Raw genomic sequence first — 22604 nt, 5'->3', positions numbered from 1 at the left:
ACCTGCTCTCTTCCTGTATAGTGGCATCACTGTCATGTGTGAGGACAATTTAAGTCAGATTACCCAAGAGCAGAAATTTTCAGTCATGTATTTCCCATATTTCCTCATCCAAGTAAAGTTTTTTAATAACATATTTCAATCAAAATTATGACTTAGAGTTGTTTGCACTCGATTACAACCTTACTCCTCGCCTTTTTTTTCCAGAAACTTGGTTATTATTGCTATGTTTGTCAATTGACTAAAGTCTGCATGTTTTTATTCCACTTTTTAAAATACAGGTATTTTAAATACAAACATAGCAGTGGGATAACATGTATTTTATTCTCTAGCCTACAAGGGCATTTTTCTGATGCAAAACAGGAGCAAGGCCAGAGACTCTCACTTTTGTGAAGTCAGAAAAGACAAACTGACCCCACTACCACTGACTTTTCCTACTTGAGATGCTTGAAGCTGAAGGACTGCTGTACTCCACACATCCTTGGAGTACATAAAAATAAACTTCACGTTTATTCTACTGGTGGACTTGACAACTCTGAAATGTTTAATTGAGATGGAGAAGTTTGAAAGCTTCTCTCATAAAACATGAAAGGTTACAGCCTTAATGGCCAAGTGGCAAATGATGGGAGTTCTTAACATTCCTTCTGCTTCAGATATTTATTTCCTGAGCTATAAATACAATTATTCTTTTGAGAAATTATATTTGTTTGCTAATTTTAACTTTCCAGTTTCTAAACCTATTGTATTCACAATTGATTCTGACATAATATAAAATTGCATTGTTTGTTATTAGAAGAGAAAGAGAAAAATCATCTCCCAAAGATATAACACTTCTTCAATACACAAATTATACCTCACATGATATTTCAAGCATGGAAATAACAAGCAGCATCCCATGGAGGAAGGTTTTACTTATTTTATAGAATTATAGAATGGTTAAGGTTGCAAAGAACCTTAAGGATCATCTAGTTCCAACACTGCTACAGTGGGCAGAAACACTTCTAACTAGACCAGGTTATTTAGTGCCCAATACAAGGTGGCCTTGAGCATTTCCAGGGATGGGGAGTTCACAACCTTTCTGGACAACTTATTCCAGTGCCTCACCATCCTCACAGTAAAGAATTTTTTCCTGATACCTTATCTAAACCTACATTTTTCAAGTAAAGTTGTCTCAAGCAGGAAGGGTGGAGAGGAGAACACCAAAACACAAAGCTGTTCTTAACATAGATAACACTGAAGAAGAGAGAAGGAAGTTCTCTCTCCTCATGATTTTGAAGTTATGTGAGTAATCAGAAAAAGTTTTAACTCACAAAGGTTAAATATTTTATTAGAAACTTAAATAATGTGCTTAAACAATTTTATCATGGTATACTGTGTGTATATATATGTAATATATGCTTTCACTATAATTCATATTGAATGTTAAACCCCTCGTATCATGGTTATTATACAGGGTGAAGTCCCCAGTAATTCTTAATCAATGACTTGCCTCAGACACACTGTTATTCTACAGCATGAACAAAATTGATTTTATAACTGAAAAGTTGCAACTATCCTTTCTGCACTTTTATTATTACATTTCAACCTTTGAACATGGAGATATTACCACTGGGAAAAAAGTGCTTATTTTGTTCAATACATTTCATTTTCATGGTAATTTGACTTTATACATAACTCAATCTCTCTAGGTTATAGAAGATTTAAAAATGTTTACAGGAGGGATTGAGTGAAAATGTAGTCTGCTGAAGGACCATCACTTTAACAAGTGTCAAGAAAAGCCAGTAATGGTATAACAAATAATGCCAACTGAAGATCTGACCCAAAATACAGTTGTATGTTCATCTTAACAGAGAAGTCACTGAGGTAGAGAAATAATTACAAGTCAAATATTCCGTGTTTGCTGCACTTTTCTCTAAGTACATATACATTATACCACAGGCACAAGTATATTTTTTCATTTGAGATTCCAGCTAAATGAGGATTTTTTTTAAAGACCAGTCCATACTTTTAGACTGGACAGCACTGGTTTCTGTTAAGCAAGTTCCCTGGTGGCAATAGTGTTTACTCTCTTTTCTCACGTGGCCTGTACAATCAAGACCAGGTCAGCTATAACTAGTCACTGAAATGTAATATTATTTATGAAATAACAAGGACAATCAAATAAGCCATTCACGCTAACAAACCTTAATAAATAACCTGAAAATACCACAAAAATATAAATCAACAAGATTCTACCTTTAAGTTGTAGTTCTCTCTTCTGCCCCTATTCACTTCCTCTACCTCTGAAACTAAGTTTCTGAACCTACAGTGATTAAGAATGAGATATCTGCAACATGATATGTTGGCAGCGATCCTATAGATTCTTGTTAACAAGAAGTCCATCACAAATGTGGCTTCTATTAAGTTTTATTACTTTGAGGATGTCAATTTTGGTACAGGCTTATTTTGTCAATTTTGTGCAAAAACACTGCCCATCACATAAAACAAACAGGCGGGGAGGTGGAAAAAAAAAGTGTGAGCTAAAACAACACTGCTAAAACAATGCTGATGTACATACCTAAATATCCAGCATTAATCTGAAATAGGGTTTTTTTGACACTTAATTTTACAATGACAAATTGAACAAGACTAGGCACAAGCCCTCTCAAGACTCTACGACATATTATTCTATTCATATTATAGAAGGCTACAGAAAGAAAAATTACATTGTATATGACTGTATAAATTAATATTATAAATCCACTGTGATACATAAGTAATATGTAAGAGCTCTTAATCAAAGAAAACAGTTTAGAATAGAACTCAGGATCCACTGTCCAAATAACTTCAGACTTCCCAGAAGATTACAACTTTGAAACCTGGTCATTGGTTATCATGGTGATACCTGGAAGAGAGAGAGGATTGTTCTTTACAATCTGATACGGAAAAGAAAAATAGTTAATATTTAGATTTTTTTCTTTTATAATGTACAAAGAAAATTATAGCACCACAGGAACCATGAAGAACTTCAAATGTTACGAATTTCAATTAAAAATACGTAAAAATCACATTCAAACATACTACGAATCTAAAAGATAAACATTTAGCTATTAAGAAATTTCAGAATTTAGGTTGTTATCAAACCTTTTCAGATTTATGTACATATATATTAACCTACATTCTGATATTAAGTATTGCATAGTTCTTTATGAATAAGTATGGATCTTGGCTTAGTGGCATGGAAATTCAAAGACTCGAAGAGGTCACTATCAGCAGGATATGAGTGAAATTGTACAGGAGACAAGAACTTGAAGGGTTAAGGAGAAAAAGCATTTCTTTAGTCCAAATACTTCAATGCTTCCATAGAGTAGTGGATTCTATCTTTGTCTTTATCACAGATCAACCCACAACCCCCACAACTTTATTTCATGGCTATGTAATTTGAAACATCTGGAAAGTCTGATTTTAAAAAGAAGTGACCTCTAAATTAAAAGTGGAAGTTCAGTAAGCAGAAGTTATATACTAAATATTTACATACCACATAAAAGGTGACTATAAAATAGGTGATGAGGCCTCTGAATTCTAACACTTAAAAATTACTGAGCTCTTTTCTGTAGGTAACCACTCCAAAAATAAAAGTAATTCTTGTATCACCATTGTGTTTTTGAGATAAGGTTTCTTACTTACAATGGTGAATATTACAGACATGCACATTACTCCAGCCTATATATCCTATCCTACTAACCTTCTGGCGGTCATCCTAGAAGAAGGACAGCTCTAATTTCAAACCCGGGCAGATGGAGCTCGCTTAGCGCTGTAAGGCCATCCATCCAAGAGAAGGATACTCTAATTAAACCTACGTCCTGAGGACCTCATTGTCACCGTCCAAGCTTGCTAGGCCCTGGCAGATGAACCTCAGGAGTAAAGGGTGGGACCAGTTCTGTGCAAGCTGAGCCTCAGCTAAAAAATCCACTGTGCAGGCTCGAGAGTTATACCCACACACGAGGACTACCCAAACTGCTGTAACACTCATCATCCTTATTGCCCTCCCTGCTTACATTCTCCCCTTCCCCATATCCTTTTTGGGACAATTACTTTTTTTCCCTCAGATTATTTAATAATTAAATTAATTATGAACTCTGAGCCTGCCCTCCAATATCTCCATCTCCTTCTCTGTGCAGCATTGCCAGTAAATCAAATAAGCATTTTCTATTCCATCATCCAGATTTTTAATGACAGACTACGCAGACCATAAATTCTTGCAGAACTAAAGCTGATAAACCTGGCAAATTTTAGATTTGCCAACACAGATCAGGTATAAGTTTTCCTGCCCCTTTTAGCTCCACTTTGGACTGTTTTCATCTAGCCTACATGTTCTCAGACCCTGAGAATATCAGAGTAGCTTCTTATTTATTTTAGATATTTTTATAGCTCTTTCATCACCACCTCTATAAATTTACATGTCATAGCAAGCCTTTCTTTCGTCCACAATGCTGGACAATATAATTCACTCTTCTTTAGAGCTAACTGGAACATATTCAGCTAAAGTAACTTGTAACTCAACAGTATGGAGTATAAGGGAATACTACAAATAAATCATCCATTTTAAACAAATCTCAGCTACAGCATGAGCAACAGCTTTGATCCAATATCACATTTCGTCATGTGGTATTAAGTCTAGCGTAATCAAAATACAAATATTTATAAAAATAAAAAAATGCAAGGGTTACAATGCTTCATTTTTCTAGGTCCTCTCATTTTAATTGGCAAATGTTTTGAAAAACTCTGCAAACACTGAATCAAGGTTCCTAAACAAATTAGGTGGCTGCACAGAGCAATTCCCAATACAAGATCAAAAATATGTATTTCTCTGCTTCAAAAGCTCATTGTCTGCAGTGTTAAGACAGAATGTTTATGTTTGCTCCACTAAATACACAAATATCTGCAGAAGAATTTACATAGAAATGTTCAGTACTTAAGACTGAAGTATTATATAGTGCTGCTTTACTGCCCATTTTCATTAAAAACTATGACTCTTTGTATCACATACCACATATATAGCAAAAATGTGGTATTAACAAGAAGTGGAAAAATCTTAGAGATATTTCAATTAAATCTAGAGGTGTCACCGCTGATATATGACAGAAATGTACAAGTTAGTGAAGGGAGTTGAATGAAATGGCCTTAAGTGATTTCAAAGCAAGAATAATTTTAAGCATATGAAACTCTCTTCAGGCACTAAAGAGATTTTATCTGGAGTTGGGTGTAGATTTCTATCGCTCATATCCAATAAAGACTAATTAAAGTAGAGATGAGACGGATTGGCATCTACAGGAGAATCAAGAGTCTATCTCTCTATGACAGCTTAAACCAGCTTGGACTGTTTATGACAGCAAAACAGCCTGAAGAGATAGGACTAGGTTCTCCATAAATGTCAGAACACTAGATGCCAAAAGTAGAGTTTTTTCCATTAAAGGATAATTTAGACACCCAAGAAGAAATGAATACTAAACAGGAAGATGTTATGTCAGAAATTGGAAAGTTGCCTACTAGAACCAGAATATTCTCAAAGATGCTTCCAGAAGCAGCAAAAGGAGCAAAAAAACCTGAAATAATTTCTCAAAGGGATGTGAATGGACTCATATGACACGCTTCGACAGCAGATGACAAAAACTGATGGTCCAGTCAGGATTTCTGACAAAACCTATTCATGTGTTTAAACGGTTTCTTAAAAACCATCTAGGACCTGAGGCCAGATCGTTTGGTGAAAATATATCAGCACATAGCTCTACTAATGTCAAAGGTATACTGAGCCACTCCATGTCAGGGTCTAGTATACAATTTTCAATTATTTAAAACCATTTCAGTTGGGAGCATATACTGACGAAATGTGTTGATGACAATTTTTTGATACAGACAACTGATGAACTAAGTAGGTGCTTTGTTGGACCTCTTCCATGAACCAGCAAGAACCAGCAAGAACCAGCTGGAGTTGTGAAAGCTGAGGGACATCTTAGCTGCAATGACCATAACATTGTGGAGTTTATAATCCTGAGTCACATGAGAAAGATAAATGTTTAAAATTACAATCTTGGCCTTCAAGAAAGCAGTTCTTGCCTTGTTCAGGGACCTGCCTGGCAGGACCCGTGGGATACTGCCATGAAAGACAACAAGGCCCAGAAGACCTGGCTGATTTTCAAAGATAAACCTATCAAAGCACAAGAATGGTCCTCCCTGACACTCAGGAAAACAAGCAAGCATGGCAGAGGACTGCAGAAGGTGGACAATGCAAAAGACTACTTGAGAAAGAGAGACATTGTCTGAGTGGGCAGGGATGCAAACATGAGAGCCAAAGATCAGTGGAAGCCAAAAGTAGCTAGAGATATGAAAAGGAAAAATTATGAAGGTTTCAGTACCAGTAGCAAAAAAAAGACTAAAGAAGAGGTGACACCATTGCTTAACAGGGCAGTGGACCTAGTGATAAATGAAATGGAAAAATCTGAGGTATTAAATGCCATTGTGCCTGTTTTTATCAGCAAGGTTCTTTCCTTAAGCATCTCAGCTTCTTCATCGTAGTCGCAGAGTCTTTGGGAGTAAAGTGTTACACCCAACAAATGATGATCAAATCAGGAAACACTAAAGCTGATTGTGGATCCATGGGCCTAGATAAGCTGCATCTTGGCTGGCTGATTTCATTGCAAGGCTGCTCTCTACTGTCTTCAAAATATTATGGGAATTAAGGGAGGTCCCAAAGACTGGAAAAAGGCCATCTGCAAAGAGAGCAGTGAGGAACCAGACCACCACACGCCACTCAACCTTGCCTCTGTTCCCAGGAGGGTTATGGAGTAAGTCCTCTGGGATTTAATTTCTGAGCACATAAAGGACCAAAAGGGGACTGAAAACACCTTTGGTGATAATGTGACTGGCTCAGTGGACAAAGGATGAGAGAAATATGATGTTTATTTTCATTTTATCAAAGTCTTCAACAGTGTCCTCTAATATCACTATCGCAACATTGGTGGGACACAGGGTAAATAAGTTGATAAAGTGGATGGAAAATCAGTTGGATTCTCAGACACATTGTGTTCAGATCAGTAACACTAAGTGCAACTGGTAGCCAGTTACTATGGTCATTCCCCAAGTACTAAAGGTGGCACTTTATCCACTTTTTAACACCGTTTAATACTCTTTCACATCTTTAACAAGGAGCACAATGGGACAGAATGCACACTCTTCAGCATCATGGATGATAACACATGCAGGGCATCTTCAGAAGGACCTCACCCGACTGGAGAAAAGAGATGACTGAATCCTCTTGAAATAGAACAAAGGCATATGTAAAGTCCTGCACACTGGACAGTATATTTGGCTTTTGAAAATCTCTAAGGATGGAGACTCCACAACTTCTTGGGCAACCTGTGCCAGTGTTCCATCATACTCACAGAGAAGAAGTGGTCTTCAGACAGAACCTCCTGTGTTTCAGTTTATGTCCACTGCCTCTGGTCTTGTCGCTAGGCACCCCTGAAAATACCTGGCTCTGTTCTCTCTGTACCACCCCCCCCCCCACTATTACTATACATTGATAAGATCCCCCTGAAACCCTCTCTTCTCCAGTCTAAACTGTTCCAGCTCTCTCAACCTTTCCTTACACAACAGATGCTCCAGTCCCTTTGTCATCTTAGTGGCCCTGGGGTTTTTGGCTGCCCAGTACAAGAGTAACAGCATCGATCTGCAGAGGAGAGTACAAAGGAGGGCCACAGATAATCATGAGACTAAACTCCTCAGTGAACAAGGAGTGACTGAAAGAAAAGGATTTGTTTAGCCATAAGAGAGCTTTGCTGTCTTCAGCTAGCTGATGGGGGACACCATGATCTTCCATCCTCGGAGAGCTGTCAGAACTCTGAGCAACCAGATTTAGTTGTAAGGCTTGACTAAGTGGCACCGAACAATCCCTTCTAACCTGATTTGGGAAAATAACATCAAATAGTAAGTGTCTGCTATTTTTCTGCATATCTACCAGAACATGTTTTACCAATTAGTAAGAGAAGTTCTGGTCCAAGTGGTATTTTGTTTAGGTTTGTTCTGCTACAGACTCTCCAAATTATGGGATGATAGGAACAGAATAGAGCATCTATCACTCTAAACACATGACAAAAGAGTATTAAGCATTATGAAAGAGATTGCCATAAGCACACATATCCTTTTATGGAGAAAGAGAAGAAGAAAATGTTTGCAGGAACACTTGCCTGATTTGTTATCCCATTATGGAAAAACTGGTCTAACGATGATGCAAAGATTGGGTGTATAAACAGATAACCATGAGAAAGAATTGCAGACACTGCAAAAGCTAATTGGCCCCGCATAAGCTACATATGCATTTGTTTTACATATATTACACCACTCTTAGCGCAACACAAGTTGGGTTTTCTCCTTTCTTTACTGTCACAGATGCTGAACCACACAAAAAGTATGTACTTCCATTAATGAGTTTCTCCCTCGGGAAATGAATGTTGGATAAAGCCAAATAAGCCAGCTAAATAAACATTTATACTTCTGCAAGCATGATTCAGCCAGTCTAACCTACAAAAACTAGTTTGTCAGTGATACATACTGGTAAAGATCACTACTCAGAAGGATGAAGACACCTCTCTCTCCATTTACTGTTATGAAATACTGATACTACAGCAACAAGATCCATTGAGTGATTTGCATTTAATTGTACAGAGCGGCTAGCTGATTTTCACTTGCAGAGAGAACATGTGAATACAGTGTTACCTGTGAATATAGCTACAATTGGTTTCATGCAGTCTAGACAGGGAAACTCCAAAAAAAAAAAAAAAGATCCAAGATTTCTTGGGTGGTAAACTAATATGCACAATGGAAACAATTGCTGTAATCAACATGAAGTCCTGGAACTGCCTGCCCAGAGGAAGTCTAAGAGGCATATTGTACACTCTGTGAAATTCAGTGGGGTTTGATTGCTGACAAAGCATGCACACAATGGTAAAAGCATGTCTAGACTAGCATCATATGTCAAAAACCCACAAATACTTTACTCAGATGTTTAATTCTGAAAAGATTGAGAGATATTTGCAGCAGAGTGTTGTAGGCCACAGACCTCTGTGGATGATAGGACCAGGTATCTATTAAACATCTGGTAGATTTTGTCCTGTGGAGCTAACAGGCATGTAATATTAACTGCTGGCCTGAGAGTCATGCTTTATTCCTGAAGAACTGGATGTGGCAAGTGGCATTTCATTATGCACAAACCTTGGTATCAGGAAAAAGTTTATTTAAAATTTAAATTACTACAGTAAGTGCAACCAACATAAATTCCACAATATAGGTGAACTGTTTGTGCAATTTCAAAGAAAGAAAATTATTACAGTGAAACTTTGCCAGGTAGAAAGCATGAATTATGCAGTATCTTTCTGTTTCACTTTGTGCTTTATATGACTCATAAGGTTGCATACGACAACTTCCTATGACATCCTTAGTCAAACAACTTCAAATTAGGTTTTTATATGGCAAATAACTAAACACGTTGATATATCAAATTACAGAAGGTTTTTATTGTTTTAAATGGGAATTCTGGCACTAAGGTTGAATAAAGTTTCTATGAAGCCAGTTGGCTCAGTGAGAAAGTTCAAAGCTAACACTGCTAGAAACATTTTTACAAGTTCAGATTAAAACATTTCTGATGTGCAGTGGGCAGAAAAATGGTATAGATCAATCAAAAATTACTCTTTTGAGATTAAGCTCCAGTTCCACATAACTAGTTACCATTCCTGGCAACTACATAAAGCTATGAGATACCAGCACTCAAATTTACCAGATCAGCTCCAGTTCTCTTAATCTGGAATCAAGAAAGATTAATTTTATTTAATGGAAGTTTCTCATGTGGGCATTGCCACAGTCACAGTATTTGCTGGGATAGGCTATGTTGAACATGCTGCTTCTTTCACTCCATTTTGCATTCTGCCTACAAGTGTGTGTTCACTTTCAACTACCAGTCCCCTGACCAGTACCTAGATAACATCTCTTGAAAAAAATGCCTAAAACCAGAAAATCAGAGGTATTTGGTATTAGGTATAACGAACATATGGATACCATTTAACCATGAAATAATACCTTATTTAAGGTCAGTTCCCTCATAATTGTCATAGGAATAGATATATATCAGTGGAAAGATGGTATTTGTGATCTTGCTTTTTCTTGGCCCTTCGAAGTCCTCATTCTTTAAATCTTAACCATAAAGGTATGTTTTAAGATAACCTTTAAAGCTTTTAAGAATAGGCTATTTTTAATTCCCCCTCTGACCAGTTTTTCATAGGTGGATTTACACTTTTTTCAGACTGGGGCAAAAAAAGATTACTATTTCTCAATCACGCATTAAAAGTTTCATTGTGTGCTTGGGTAAGGAAACAAGAACTACAGCAGTGGGAAAGTTTTTCTTCCAAAGTAGGAAAACAAATGTGGCACCCTTCATTTTAACAGTTGTGTTTCTAATTGTTTTGAATAATAACTTCCTACTTGAATTAAAAACAAAACAAAACAAAACAAAACAAAACAGCAAAACCCCCATTGTATCTGTTTATTTTGTTTCTGGTATAAAATATTTCCAGTGAGAGAGCACATGTCTGATGAATTCTCTTCTTAAGAATCATTAGTTAAATTTTTTTATTAAATTCCTGCCACTTAAAATTCCCCAAACCCAGTGAAAATAATCATATTGGCTAAGTTTCAGAAAGCATAAATCAAAAGCAATACACAAAGCAAAACTTGACTTGAACTTTTAGTATTTGCAATGACATATGGTTAGAAAAAGATCTATGGTGCTTCTAAAGGAAGGACAGTTCATAAATTTCCCTTATAGGCTTAACCATGTTTCGAAGAAAACCCAAAGGAATAGAAAATAAGCATACCATTATACAGAATGGTTTTGTAAAATTCCACTATTTAAAGTACAACACAGTGAAGCAAATTTGTCACTAGTCACTCAGGCTTTGCTCAGAGTTAAATAAAACTTTCAGTCAGGATGTCTTTCCTTGAACCACAGTGGCTTTGAAAATGAAGAAAGAAACATGCAATCTTTGCAGGGGAAAAAAGTATCTATACTTTGTCCTGAATATTAGGCATGATGTGATAGATACTGGAAAGCTGGCATGTGAAAAAATAGTCAATAAGGTAAAGACCAAGCTAAAAGGTCTAGATTCTTAACCCATGGATACTTGAATCATGAACAAATGCTGGATGGGTTTCTTCAGTAACCTGGAAAATGAATAAAAAAGACTAGCAAAACGTTCCTTCTGTGAAACTTACTCAGACTTATTTCAGTGAAAAGAAAATTTACTAATTCAGCATGTACTGTCCAAAACACAGCAGTTACAAATAATTAAGACAGAAACTTTCCACTTCACTAAAGCAGCAGGCAAGCTTCTGTCCACACTCAGTAAACAATGCAGCAACAATTTAGGACACAAATTTAAAACAAGGTGATCTAAAAATATTCTTGTTTGATGACAAGATAGTGCATGTCTACAGAAGTCATCAGGTTCTGGAATCTGACAACTCTGATTTTCACCATTTTTTGCTTCAAGAATTTTAATTTATAATGACTGCCTATGCAACAGCCTTTTTTCACCAAAAAAGATCTCACAAAACCAAAAACCCACCCAAATCCAAACACCCTCCTAGCTTTCCTTGTCATAACCATATTCCAGCACATTATTGTTCACACTGGGTTTTCCCAATGACCAAGTTATAATTCAGAGCTGTTCACTTCATTTTTGAAGATATTTGCAATTGTCATCCAGATTATCTAAAATATCATTCTGCTGCCCCAAACATTACTTCCCACACCAGTACAATGCAGTTATCACTGCAAAAAGATTATTCTTCATAAGGCTCAGCCTCAGATAACTACAAGAGATAGGAATTGAGATGCTCACAGTGATATTCTGTTGACCAAACCAAGCCATGTCCCTTCTCTTCAAGATTCCTTCAGGACCAAATCAGTTAGAGCGAAGTATCATGGAAGCAGACAACAGGGACTCAGCACAAACACACCATGCTACCTGTTCATGTTGGCATCGTCACTAAAACAAAATTTCTGCGAAAGCTATCTAAATTCTGCCTTCTGCTAAGAGAAAGATGCATGGCTTGTACACAGCTTTAGTCCAGAAGTGTATGCAAAGTGTACGCAGTTGCATACACCTTAACGTGATAACAGCTTCATGCGATAACAATTTCCAACATATTTATTAAATTTGCAGCATGGCATTTTGGTCATTATCTTCTTTCTCTTGTCATCCTTGACTGTCTTATATATCTATATATCTAGCCATTTTCTCTTGCCCTTAGACACTTAGACACATCCAATTGGCAATATCTTAGGAAAACAAAAAATACCAACAGGAAAGGCAAGTCATTGAATAGATGAGTACCTAGTCTGCTTCATTTTCAATATGCTTCCAACACCTTCCTTTTCCTCTGAATTTTTGTGCTGTTGAGAAAGAAGAATCTTTAAAAATGGGAATGATTTCTGAAGAGCGTCTGGATCACTCTGACGAGCCCCTCATGGAGCTGGAGCCATGTTCAACTGCATCCTCATTGGCAGCTTTGTAGGGAACCTACTGAGCAGGACGGTGAGAAGAAAGAATTAAAATTTATTCTGATGTACTATAACTGGCTTGGTCCTCTGAATGCTGTTTGCTCAACACAGTAGAAAGTCCTCAATCCGTGGTAAACTGTAACTATTGCTTTTGACAGGTTTCTAAATAGAACGGAAAAATGGGGGGGGGGGGGGGGGGGGGGGGGGGGGGAAGGGGGGAACAGACGACGATTAGTTTACTTCTGTTCCCTTCCCCCTCTCCGATGCGCAGCTCTATCTGCAGCCCATGTGGCTGGTAGGCAGCCACAGCCGGTTCCAATTCCTTCTTTCCCACTTTGCGCCCCTGCTCGCTGCCGGGGCTGAACCGAGCCAGGACCGGCCGCGAGCTTCCTCCCCCCACCCCCCCCGCCGCGCCGTCCTCCCTCTCCGCCGCTCCATCCGATCCTCCGGTCCCCCAGGGCACAGTGTGGGAAGTACGAATTTCCGCTGAGTTTTCTCGGCAACTTTCGGAGCTCGTCTTTCTCCCTCTCCCCGCTCCGCCCGCCGCCCCCCTCCGTCTCCTCCCCGCCCGCCCCCTCCACCCTGGGAGTGCCGGTGGAGCAGCCGCTCCGCTCCGCAGCCCGCCCGCCCCCCGCAGCAGCGCCGGCCCCGCCACCGCCGACCCGCACCCGCGGGCCGCCAGGGGCGGCAGAGCCCGGGCGGGGCAGCGCTCCCGGCCGCCGCGGGCGAGCCCATGGTGCCGGGCACCGCGACCTGCAGCCGCCGCCGCGCCGGAGCAGAGGAGGGGCCCATTAGCAGCCGCGGAGGAGGCGGAGGGGATGCCGGATAGACACAAAGCCGGCAGGGGAAGCAGCCCACGGCTCGTCCCGGGATGGAGGCGCCGCGCCGGGTCCGCCTGATGGTGCTGCCGCGGGTACTCTGGGGCTCCGTCCCCCTCATCCTCCTGCTGCTGCCCGCGGCCGAGCCCATCTGTCCCGAGCCATGCGATTGCCAGCAGCACCAGCACCTCCTCTGCACCAACCGGGGCCTGCGCTCCGTGCCCAAGGCTGCCGAGCCGAAGGATATCCTCACCTACAGCCTCGGGGGCAACTTCATCGTCAACATCTCCGCCTTCGACTTCCACCGCCTGGCAGGGCTCCAGCGCCTGGACCTGCAGTACAACCGGATCCGCTCGCTGCACCCCAAGGCGTTTGAGCATCTGGACCGGCTGGAGGAGCTTTACCTGGGCAACAACCTGCTGCCAGCGCTGGCCCCTGGCACACTCAGCGCCCTGGCCAAGCTGCGCATCCTCTATGTGAACGCCAACGAGATCGGCCGCCTCAGCGCTGCCTCCTTCTCCGGCCTCGGCAGTCTTGTCAAGCTGCGACTGGATGGCAATGAGCTGGGCTCGCTAGGCGACTCCACTTTCTCAGGGCTGCCAAACTTACTCTACCTGCACCTGGAGTCCAACCGCATCCGCTGGCTGAGCCGTGGTGCCTTCACCGGACTGGCCAAGTTGCGCTTCCTCGACCTCTCGGGGAACCAGCAGAGCTCCCTTCGCCACCCAGACATCTTTGGACCGCTGCGCTCCCTCCACACCCTGCTGCTGGCCAGCAACAATCTGCGACAGCTGACGGGAGGGCTCTTCCAGCACCTGCCTGGCTTGGCGAAGCTCTCGCTCAGTGGCAACCGACTGTCTCACCTGGCCCCAGATGCCTTCACAGGGCTGGGCTCACTGAAGGAGCTGCGCCTTGAGGGGAACCTACTGAGCCACCTGCCCATTACCCTCCTGGAGCCGCTGGGCAACCTGGAGACACTGGATCTGAGCCGCAATGAGCTGACCGCCCTGCATCCGGCTGCCTTCGGCCACCTTGGCCACTTGCGTGAGCTCAGCCTTCGGGACAATGCGCTGGCGACACTCCCTGGCGAGCTCTTTGCCTCCAGCCTGTCCCTCTACCGCCTGGAGCTGGAGGGGAACGCCTGGAGCTGTGACTGCCGCCTTCGTGGCCTCAAGCACTGGCTGGCGGCCTGGCATTCCCAGGGCCGCCTGCTCACCGTCTTCGTGCAGTGCCGCCTGCCACCCACCCTTGCTGGCAAGTACCTTGACTACCTGCAGGATGCTCAGCTGCTGCCACCACAGGATGGTGGCTCCTGCCCCGATGGCGACTCTCCCTCCCTGCCATCTCCTGAGGGGCTTGGCAGCAACAGCAGCGCCGTGGGACTGCCCCCGGGGCTGCCGCCATCCGCCTCCACTGCCCGCCTAAAGGGCGCACCCATTGCTGCCAGCCCCACACCGCCACCACTGCCCAGCGCGGCGTGGCCCCGTCGGGCCAGTGCCGCTGGGGTCCCGCCGCTGGTGTCCGACCCGTGTGATTTCAACAAGCTGTTCCTTCACAACCTGTCGGTGGAGGCCGTGGGCTCCAGCTGGGTGACGGTGCGCTGGGCCGTGCGGCCACACCGCAGCCCCCGCCTGCTTGGGCCGGCACGATTCCGCCTCCTCTTCGACCGCTTCGGCGCCCCTGTCAAGTTCCAGCGCTTCGTGTACCTGCCAGAGCGTGGGGAGCCGGTGGCCACACTGCAGGAGCTCCACCCGGACACCCCCTACCTTATCTGCGTCGAGGGCGTCCTAGGCGGCCGTGTGTGCCCGGTGGCACCGCGGGACCACTGCACCGGGCTGGTCACCCTGCCCGAGCGCGGCTCTGCGGCGGCGGCAGGTGGGCCCCGCGGCCCTGACCAGCAGCTGCTCACGCTGGTGTTGCTGGCAGTGAATGCGCTGCTGCTGCTGACGGCTTTGGCCGCCTGGGCCGCCCGCCTGCTGCGCAAGAAGGTGCTTGGGCGTCGGCGTCGGAAGGCAGCCCCTGTCCACGTGAGGCAGCTGTATTCCACACGCCGCCCGCTCCGCTCCATGGGCACCGGAGTCTCTGCCGACTTCTCGGGCTTCCAGTCCCACCGGCCGCCCCGTGGCGCTGCCGCCTGTGCCCTCAGCGAGGCCGACCTCATCGAGTTCCCTTGCGAGCGCTTCATGGACAGCGGGGGCAGCCGGCACGGTGATGAACACTTGCTGCAGCGCTTCACCGACTGAGCCCGCCGAGGCCCCGAGGCCGGCCGACAGCTGCGGTCGGTGCTGCGAGGGAAGGCGAACGTCGGTCTCTGAGGGGATGGTGCGGGCCCCGGGGTCGTGGCCTCCGAGGGGCAGAGCTGCAGTGCAGTGTCTGTGTTCAGCTGCCCTTACTGCAGGCCGGGGCTGAGGCCGCCTGTGAGATGGGGTTGCCTCTGTTGGAATGTCAGTGTTTTTTCAGGAATCATCACTAACCCAAGGAAAATCCCTGAGAGGCGGTAACTGTGCCTTGCCACAGGGAGCAAAGCGGCAGGAGCTACTGCCAAACAGCAGCCAGTGCCTCCCTTAAGCAAACTCAGAGCCGTAATTTGTGTGCTATTTTACAGGTGGTTTTCTCCAACTGCAGTAGGGAACAAGTTACAGTGAGTGGCCTGGCCCTGTGCGAGGAAGCTTTGAGCAGGTCTTTCCAAGGCATTGGCTCTTCCTAAACAAAAATTTGGACCAAGGGTAATCATTTAATTGAACTGTGTGCAACCAGGGAGTCACTGCAGGGCTGGAAATGTAAGGTTTTTTTCACTGGACAGTTTGAAGGCTGTGCCGTTTCAACTCAAACCGAATGTGAGGTGATTTAATGTGCACAAGTGGGTTTTCGTATTTTTCTGTAAACAAGAAACAATAATGCAGCTGGTTAGTTCTACAGGAATATATTGCTGACACCACTAAGAAAAACTAACATATTTTTGTAATGTGTTTACAAATGAGCTATTTTTAAATTGTTTTTGAATAAATACTGCTTGGTACTTGTACACATTAATGTGTGCTGTAGTTTTCTGGGTCCATGATGGTCGGTACAGTGCTGACCCTCACATAATCCATCTTCATTTCTAAATAGGCAGATGCAAACTGTTGATGGATAACTAATAATTGGTGCCTTTCTTCAGAAACAGTAATAACTGAGAATATTTCAGGAACATGAAACAATCTTTATCGTAACAGGCAATTCTCTCTTAGCCTTAGCCTACTAAAGTTAGAAGCTTTATGTACCTCACTGTGAAATAAAACATTTTTGTATATTAATCTAGATGTTGTGTTTTGTGTAGCTGAGTGAGTAATACTAAAGTTAAACCCTTATATATTAAGTAGTATATTATGTTTGAGTTGTTTTGGTTTGTTGGTTGTTGTGGGTTTTTTTAAATTAGAATTTTGCTTTTGGTTTCAGAGCAGTGCTAATCATTTTATGGTCAGTTGCTCTCTACTTCTCAGACTTTCCTAAATATTTACAGAATGTGGTTCTGTTACTAGGAAGTATGGTGGGTTAGTTTACATTAATAATTCTCTCTGTGTGGTCTAGAAATGAGCTAATTAAAGAGGTCCAAACTGGGGTTGCAATTTAAATGCAAATGTTTTAGATGGAATTTGGTAAATTGTTGAGACCATTGATACTACTTCTGCTCCTTTGAATTTAGTGTGCAACCTCAGATGAACTCTTGCGAAGCTGAATGGCTTGAAGGAAGTGTTAGTGTACTATGGAGACATTTGTCTCAATATAATGCATTCATTGCTGACCCGAGGTGTTCGTGACTACAAGTTGTTTATTACCATAATTGCAAGTAAGCAATTTGGGTTTTTTTCTTTTTTTTAACCCCCCCTTTTTTTTTTTCCAACTGAACAAGTGTTTACAAAAGATACCATAGTAACTGGTACTTTCAATTGTGGTTCAGTGACAGAATGGAGAGAAAAGACTTTTATGTTCTGAGGGAGAGAGTGTAGAGATCATTTGCCTTAATCTTTGTCCTTTAAATGGAGAAAAAAAAAATTGAAATCTTGTTTCTTCGATTAGTAGCAAGAAGTCCTCTGGGATTTCATTTTGACAGGCTGTAGTTTTCATGAATATCAGGGACCAAACTCGGTTGTCAGTGTATAGATAAAATTCATCACTGCTATAGACACCATGTTGAATGGAATTAAAACTAAAGGAATGTGGGATCAGGTTTCATTTTCTTTTGTTATGAATATTAAATTTCTGTTCTTTTGTACACCTGGGTGTTTTTAGCCATTTATGACTGGGGAGTACACCACTGTTTGTTGTTAGAAATGCAGTGGGATTATTGAGTAAAGCTGTGTATCACACTAACACTAGCTCTATCACTGGATATTCTTCCAATGGGAGATGCATAGATGCTGTACATGGTTATAATCAATTATGTCAATAAATCCATTTGCTGAAAGAAAACTGGTGTCTTAGATTGTATCTCAAAATTCATCCCTTTTCAATCAGCTATTGGCTATAATTTCTTCCTATTGCAAGCACTGCTGTTGGACGAGCATGAGGACTGCGAACAGTGTCTCATCAGTCTGTCATATCTTTTCATCATACGTTATGTTTTCTATTTTATTTGTAATATGTTTGGATAGTGCAAACAGCAAATTAATTAAAATGATTGGTTCTGAAACAAGTAGATCACTGTCCCAATACAGACTAACAAGGTGCCGTTACATCAGAGAACTTACGATTCCTTGTAAGCTAAATAATTAATTATTGGGGTCGTATCAATAGTTTATGCACATTGGAAGTTACAGTTCTGAGGGTTTTCTGGTATTTTCAAGCTAATGATATCAAGATGTCATGTCGAGCATATGTATGGTGTTCTAATTAAGAATTCACTGCTTCTTTTTAAATTTATACAAGCAGCTGGGGAATTGCTAGAATGAAACGGCAATGGCTCTTTGTTCCATCCTAGGAAAAGCAGATACACAGATCTGCACAACAGCAACAATAAAAAGGTGGTTAACAGAATGAAGTTGTTGACTTCTAAAAATTCACAAGTTTGTGTCTCTAGGAATAGTTAGGCTTTGTCTGCAGATGCTACTTACAGCATTTTTGCTGGGAGGGAACTGTACTAGCAAGTGGTTGAGGAAAAAAATGTCAATGACATATTAAATGTCTGAATGATGTAAATATAACATGGCTCTATTTTTACCAGTTGTATTTATATATATTTGGGTTGTTTTAAAAGTAAGCTTCTTTCTAAAGAATGACTGTAAAAATGACCCTTCCTAAATGGGTGAACCTGCCATGATTTTTTGCTCAAAATGTTTGTTTTTCTAGCAGAAGCCCTATCCTCTCCTGGAATCCATGTAGCCAGGGGAAGAGTGGACTGAGTGCTGTTCTGCTGCTGAGTAATTACTGAGCACGTTATATAACAAAGATTGTAAATCACCAAAACATTGCCCCATCAAATTAAGTGGACTACTGCTGGGGATCTGCAAAAGGTACTGTGGCTTCTCTAGTGGCAGCACTGCTTGGTTCAGCAGCTTCTGCCACCTCCTGCTCCCTCGCTTCAATCCCTGACCCTCACTGCAGTCAGCTGGCATGGTTGGTTGTGCAGCTGGAAGGGGAACTGCAAAACCGATCTCCTGAAAAATAACCTTTCCAAGTAACTTCCTCTTCCCTGTTTTTCGGACAGCTCAATTTCTTGGATTCTGTTCAACTCACACAAATATTGGAAGTAGCAAAATGTGGGTGTGGAGTTCAAAGGCAGGAAAAAAAAAGTCAAAGATGGAAAGCTGCTTAAACAGTCTCAAGTATTCTTGACATTCAGTTTGCACACAGTCCAAGAAAATCTAGGCTATTCATATTAGATAAAAATCCTATGTAGATGGTATACCTTTACTGGAAATCGTTAATGATCTGCAAAATCAAAAATGCTTAGAACTTCTCTGTAATATCCTAGAAACATTGGCATTTACAGCGTGGGGCTAGAGAGAAATAATCTGAAGAGAACAGGGGTATAAGGGTGTCAGTGAACATCTACATGTGGATGAAAAACTCTTGTTAAAAAGAACTACTTGACTATCAGAGCCTGAGTTAACAGAGTCAAAAAATTATAAAATCATTGATTTCTTTATGCAGTGCTATCTTTACTTTTCACAATGTACTGCAAATGCCACTTTTTAAAATATCATCAACATTTGAACCCTTAGAAGAAGGGACCTTGTAAATTATGTATGTTTCTTGTGCCTTTTCCTTTCTGCTCTTTCCTGAGAGAGATTTGAAAAATCATGAATTGACAAGAAAAAAAAAGAGTCTACTCCGGTTCCATCAGGATATTTAATTAACTGGTAAACTTACATTTAGATTGTAGTGGATGAGTCCACAAAAAGTAATTTATTTTCATGACAGTATATGTATTTGCAGAAAACTCCTCCAATGAGCAAGAGATATACTATGTATTTTCAAAAATCTGGTGGTTCCCACTAATTCATGTTTCTCTGACCACCAAGGGTGTACATGTGTTGTGTGAGGTCCACAAGTGAAGCTTTGGTTAAAAAAATTATTTTTAAAATCAAATCAACCAAATGATGTTGACATAGTGATGTACTTGATTTTTCATCTGGGCAAGTCTTTTGAGACAAGTTTCTTTACAAATGTTGAATCTATAATCTGATATTTGCTAAGTAGAAATGGGGAATAAATATTAGGAAACTGCATGTGCTGTATGCTGGATTTGTTCTTTTTGCTCCATGCTAAATATAGCATAGTTTTGGCAGCCTGTCCAAATACTGCTGTTGTATTTTTCCCCATGAAAAGTTGAGTTTTCTCAAGTGCATACTTTAATTCCCATAGAAATTAAATTCCCATAGAAAAACAGCCAATTGTCCCTAAACACTAATATTTATCTTAATATCATGCTACATGATTGTATTTATAGAGATGCTTCTTGATAAGTCTTTTTAAATAAATTGATATCTCATTTGTTTTGACAAACAAGACCATAAGAATTAGAATGAATAGTACAGTATGAATAAATAGTTGAAAGAAAACAGCTTCCAACACAATCGAGATATTTATTAACAAGGAAGAATATGACACTTTAAAGAGAATTTATGAGTTTTTTACTGTGTTTTGTTGCTGGATTTTTAAAGGTATATTTATTTCTAGTTTGATAATCTATGCATAATAATTTTATGTCACAGAGATAAACTGTTTGTCCGAGGATGGGGAGGTGCCCACATATATATAGCTTAAAAGCTATTGAGTGCTATAAAGAAATAGCACTCAATAGCTTTTACTCAATAGGGTACTGTTAAAAATATTTTTTCTCATTAAAATATTACCTGGGTTTTTTTTCATGCAAAGTGCATTTGAAGTTGTTGCCAATTAAAGCAGTTCTGAGCTAATACATTTAATGATGTCTCTTGACTTGAGATAAATGAGTATAGTCCTGTTCTTTACTTCATCAAGGTTTGGGGTTTTTTTAATCTCCAGACAAGCATAATTTCAAATCTCAAATCACTGTTTTTCCCCAAAATAGTTCAATTTTTTGTATATTCAGTATTTTGAAATTTTTTTACTTCAGAGAGCTACCCATGTAACAAGAAAGAATCTGAACAAACACTGGAGCAATCTGTCAGCCAACAGATGTGTAGCATTTCGTAATGCAACAAGTGCTCAGAGGCTGTGAAGTGAGGGACTTGTATTTTAGAATCTTGTGAGAATGAATGCCCAACAGAACACTCATGCAGAGTCCCAGCTGTGCCTTCTAGCAATGGCAAACGTATTAATGTAATATAGCACCCTATGCATCAGCCTGGTCTGGTCTAGTTAATTTTCGTCTGCCATGTGGGACTAGAAAAAAAAACTTGATTCTAATCAAGTTTCTTTGATTCTAAGGAAATAGAGTGGATAAGCCTTTTGTGAAGTCCTTGGCAAAAATCCTGTTAGCCAGGATGTTCCTGGTTCACTTAACTTCTCATGTGTGCAATTCGTTTCATTGTCATTAGTGTATGTTTGTTTAGTTGTAGTAAATATTTAGAAGTCATTTGAATAGCTGAAGAAGGCCTGGATACATATAATAGATAAAAATCATACACAGAAAGATAATGAGACAAATTTTCTCATTGAGAGATTGATTTATCTTCTAAGGGACAAATACTTCAGGGATGTTGTCTTGAAAATACACCTGAATGCCAGTTTTAAGGCAAGAAAGGAATATTCTTTCATTGGAACATGAAGTAGGTAGGAGGGTTGCAAATAATTACATATTCTCCTATTTAATTCCTTGCCAACAAGAGCAAAGATTGGCATTATGTTAACAAATTATATTACATAGAGATACGCATGTATCCTATTTGGATCCAGAAAAGTTCACTGAAACCATATCTGGGCTGTCACTTTTAAACTAAGGGATTCATTGTAGTACTACTGGATTTTATCCTGACAATCAGAAAGAACTCTTTTGATATGTCCAAATCCATATTTTAGTCCAATTCTTAGCTTGTCTGTCGTTGTACCATTGACATATATATGATGGTACAATTTATTTTCTTCATCTTGCTAAATATTCAAATCTTGAAGTTAAAATTTTGAAGTTACTCAGCACCGTAGTAGCCTCTATCTGATTACTGTAAAACAATTTGAAGTAGGGGAGTATACTCAGTAGAGATACCAATCAGATAAAAGGTCAGAAATCATTTTACTTTAGAGGAACATGCTCAGGAAAAGCATGCTTTCAGAAAAAAAAAAAAATGTTTATAACTGAAGGATAACATGGTTTATTTGCCATTACTATGCCATGATCTAAATCTTGAACAAGTATATGCAAGACAAGGAGCATATGTTAGACTTATGAGACAGTTTGGAGTGTTGCTCAGTACATACAGCAGATGTTTTAGCGTGCCATTTTTTTCAGCAACAGCTTGGTCCTTCTTCTGTTTTCACTGCATAAGAGTGAAAAGATTTCAAGACTCTTAATGTAGGTACCCATCAATAATAGGTCTGTGGTGATGGAATTCATTATTTTGAAGGACTGTGCTGTAATATTCAGTGTTCATTTTAAAAAACATAAAATATTTACTTCTCAGATCTGATCAACTTGGAGAGATAAACCTTAGTGTTAATTGATATGGAAATGTCTTTCTCAGCTGATAATTATTGAAGAGGGAGAATCTTTCATGACATTGTTCATAGTAAGTTGT

The 22604-nt window shown here is 40.8% G+C and overlaps 1 protein-coding gene across 1 annotated transcript; it reads left to right on the top strand.

Annotated features, from left to right (window-relative positions):
- The first annotated feature begins 13361 nt into the window (after positions 1–13361).
- TRIL (TLR4 interactor with leucine rich repeats) lies at positions 13362–17859 on the top strand. The gene has a single exon (XM_027880059.1). The coding sequence runs from the start codon at positions 13461–13463 to the stop codon at positions 15648–15650; it is 2190 nt and encodes a 729-aa protein (XP_027735860.1). The 5' UTR covers positions 13362–13460; the 3' UTR covers positions 15651–17859.
- Positions 17860–22604: the final 4745 nt, after the last annotated feature.

This window comes from Empidonax traillii, unplaced genomic scaffold (genome assembly GCF_003031625.1).
Source record: "Empidonax traillii isolate 1590-97213 ecotype Southwest subspecies unplaced genomic scaffold, ASM303162v1 scaffold64:size1360303, whole genome shotgun sequence".
NCBI lineage: Eukaryota > Metazoa > Chordata > Aves > Passeriformes > Tyrannidae > Empidonax > Empidonax traillii.
This window is presented reverse-complemented; position numbering and strand designations above follow the sequence as displayed.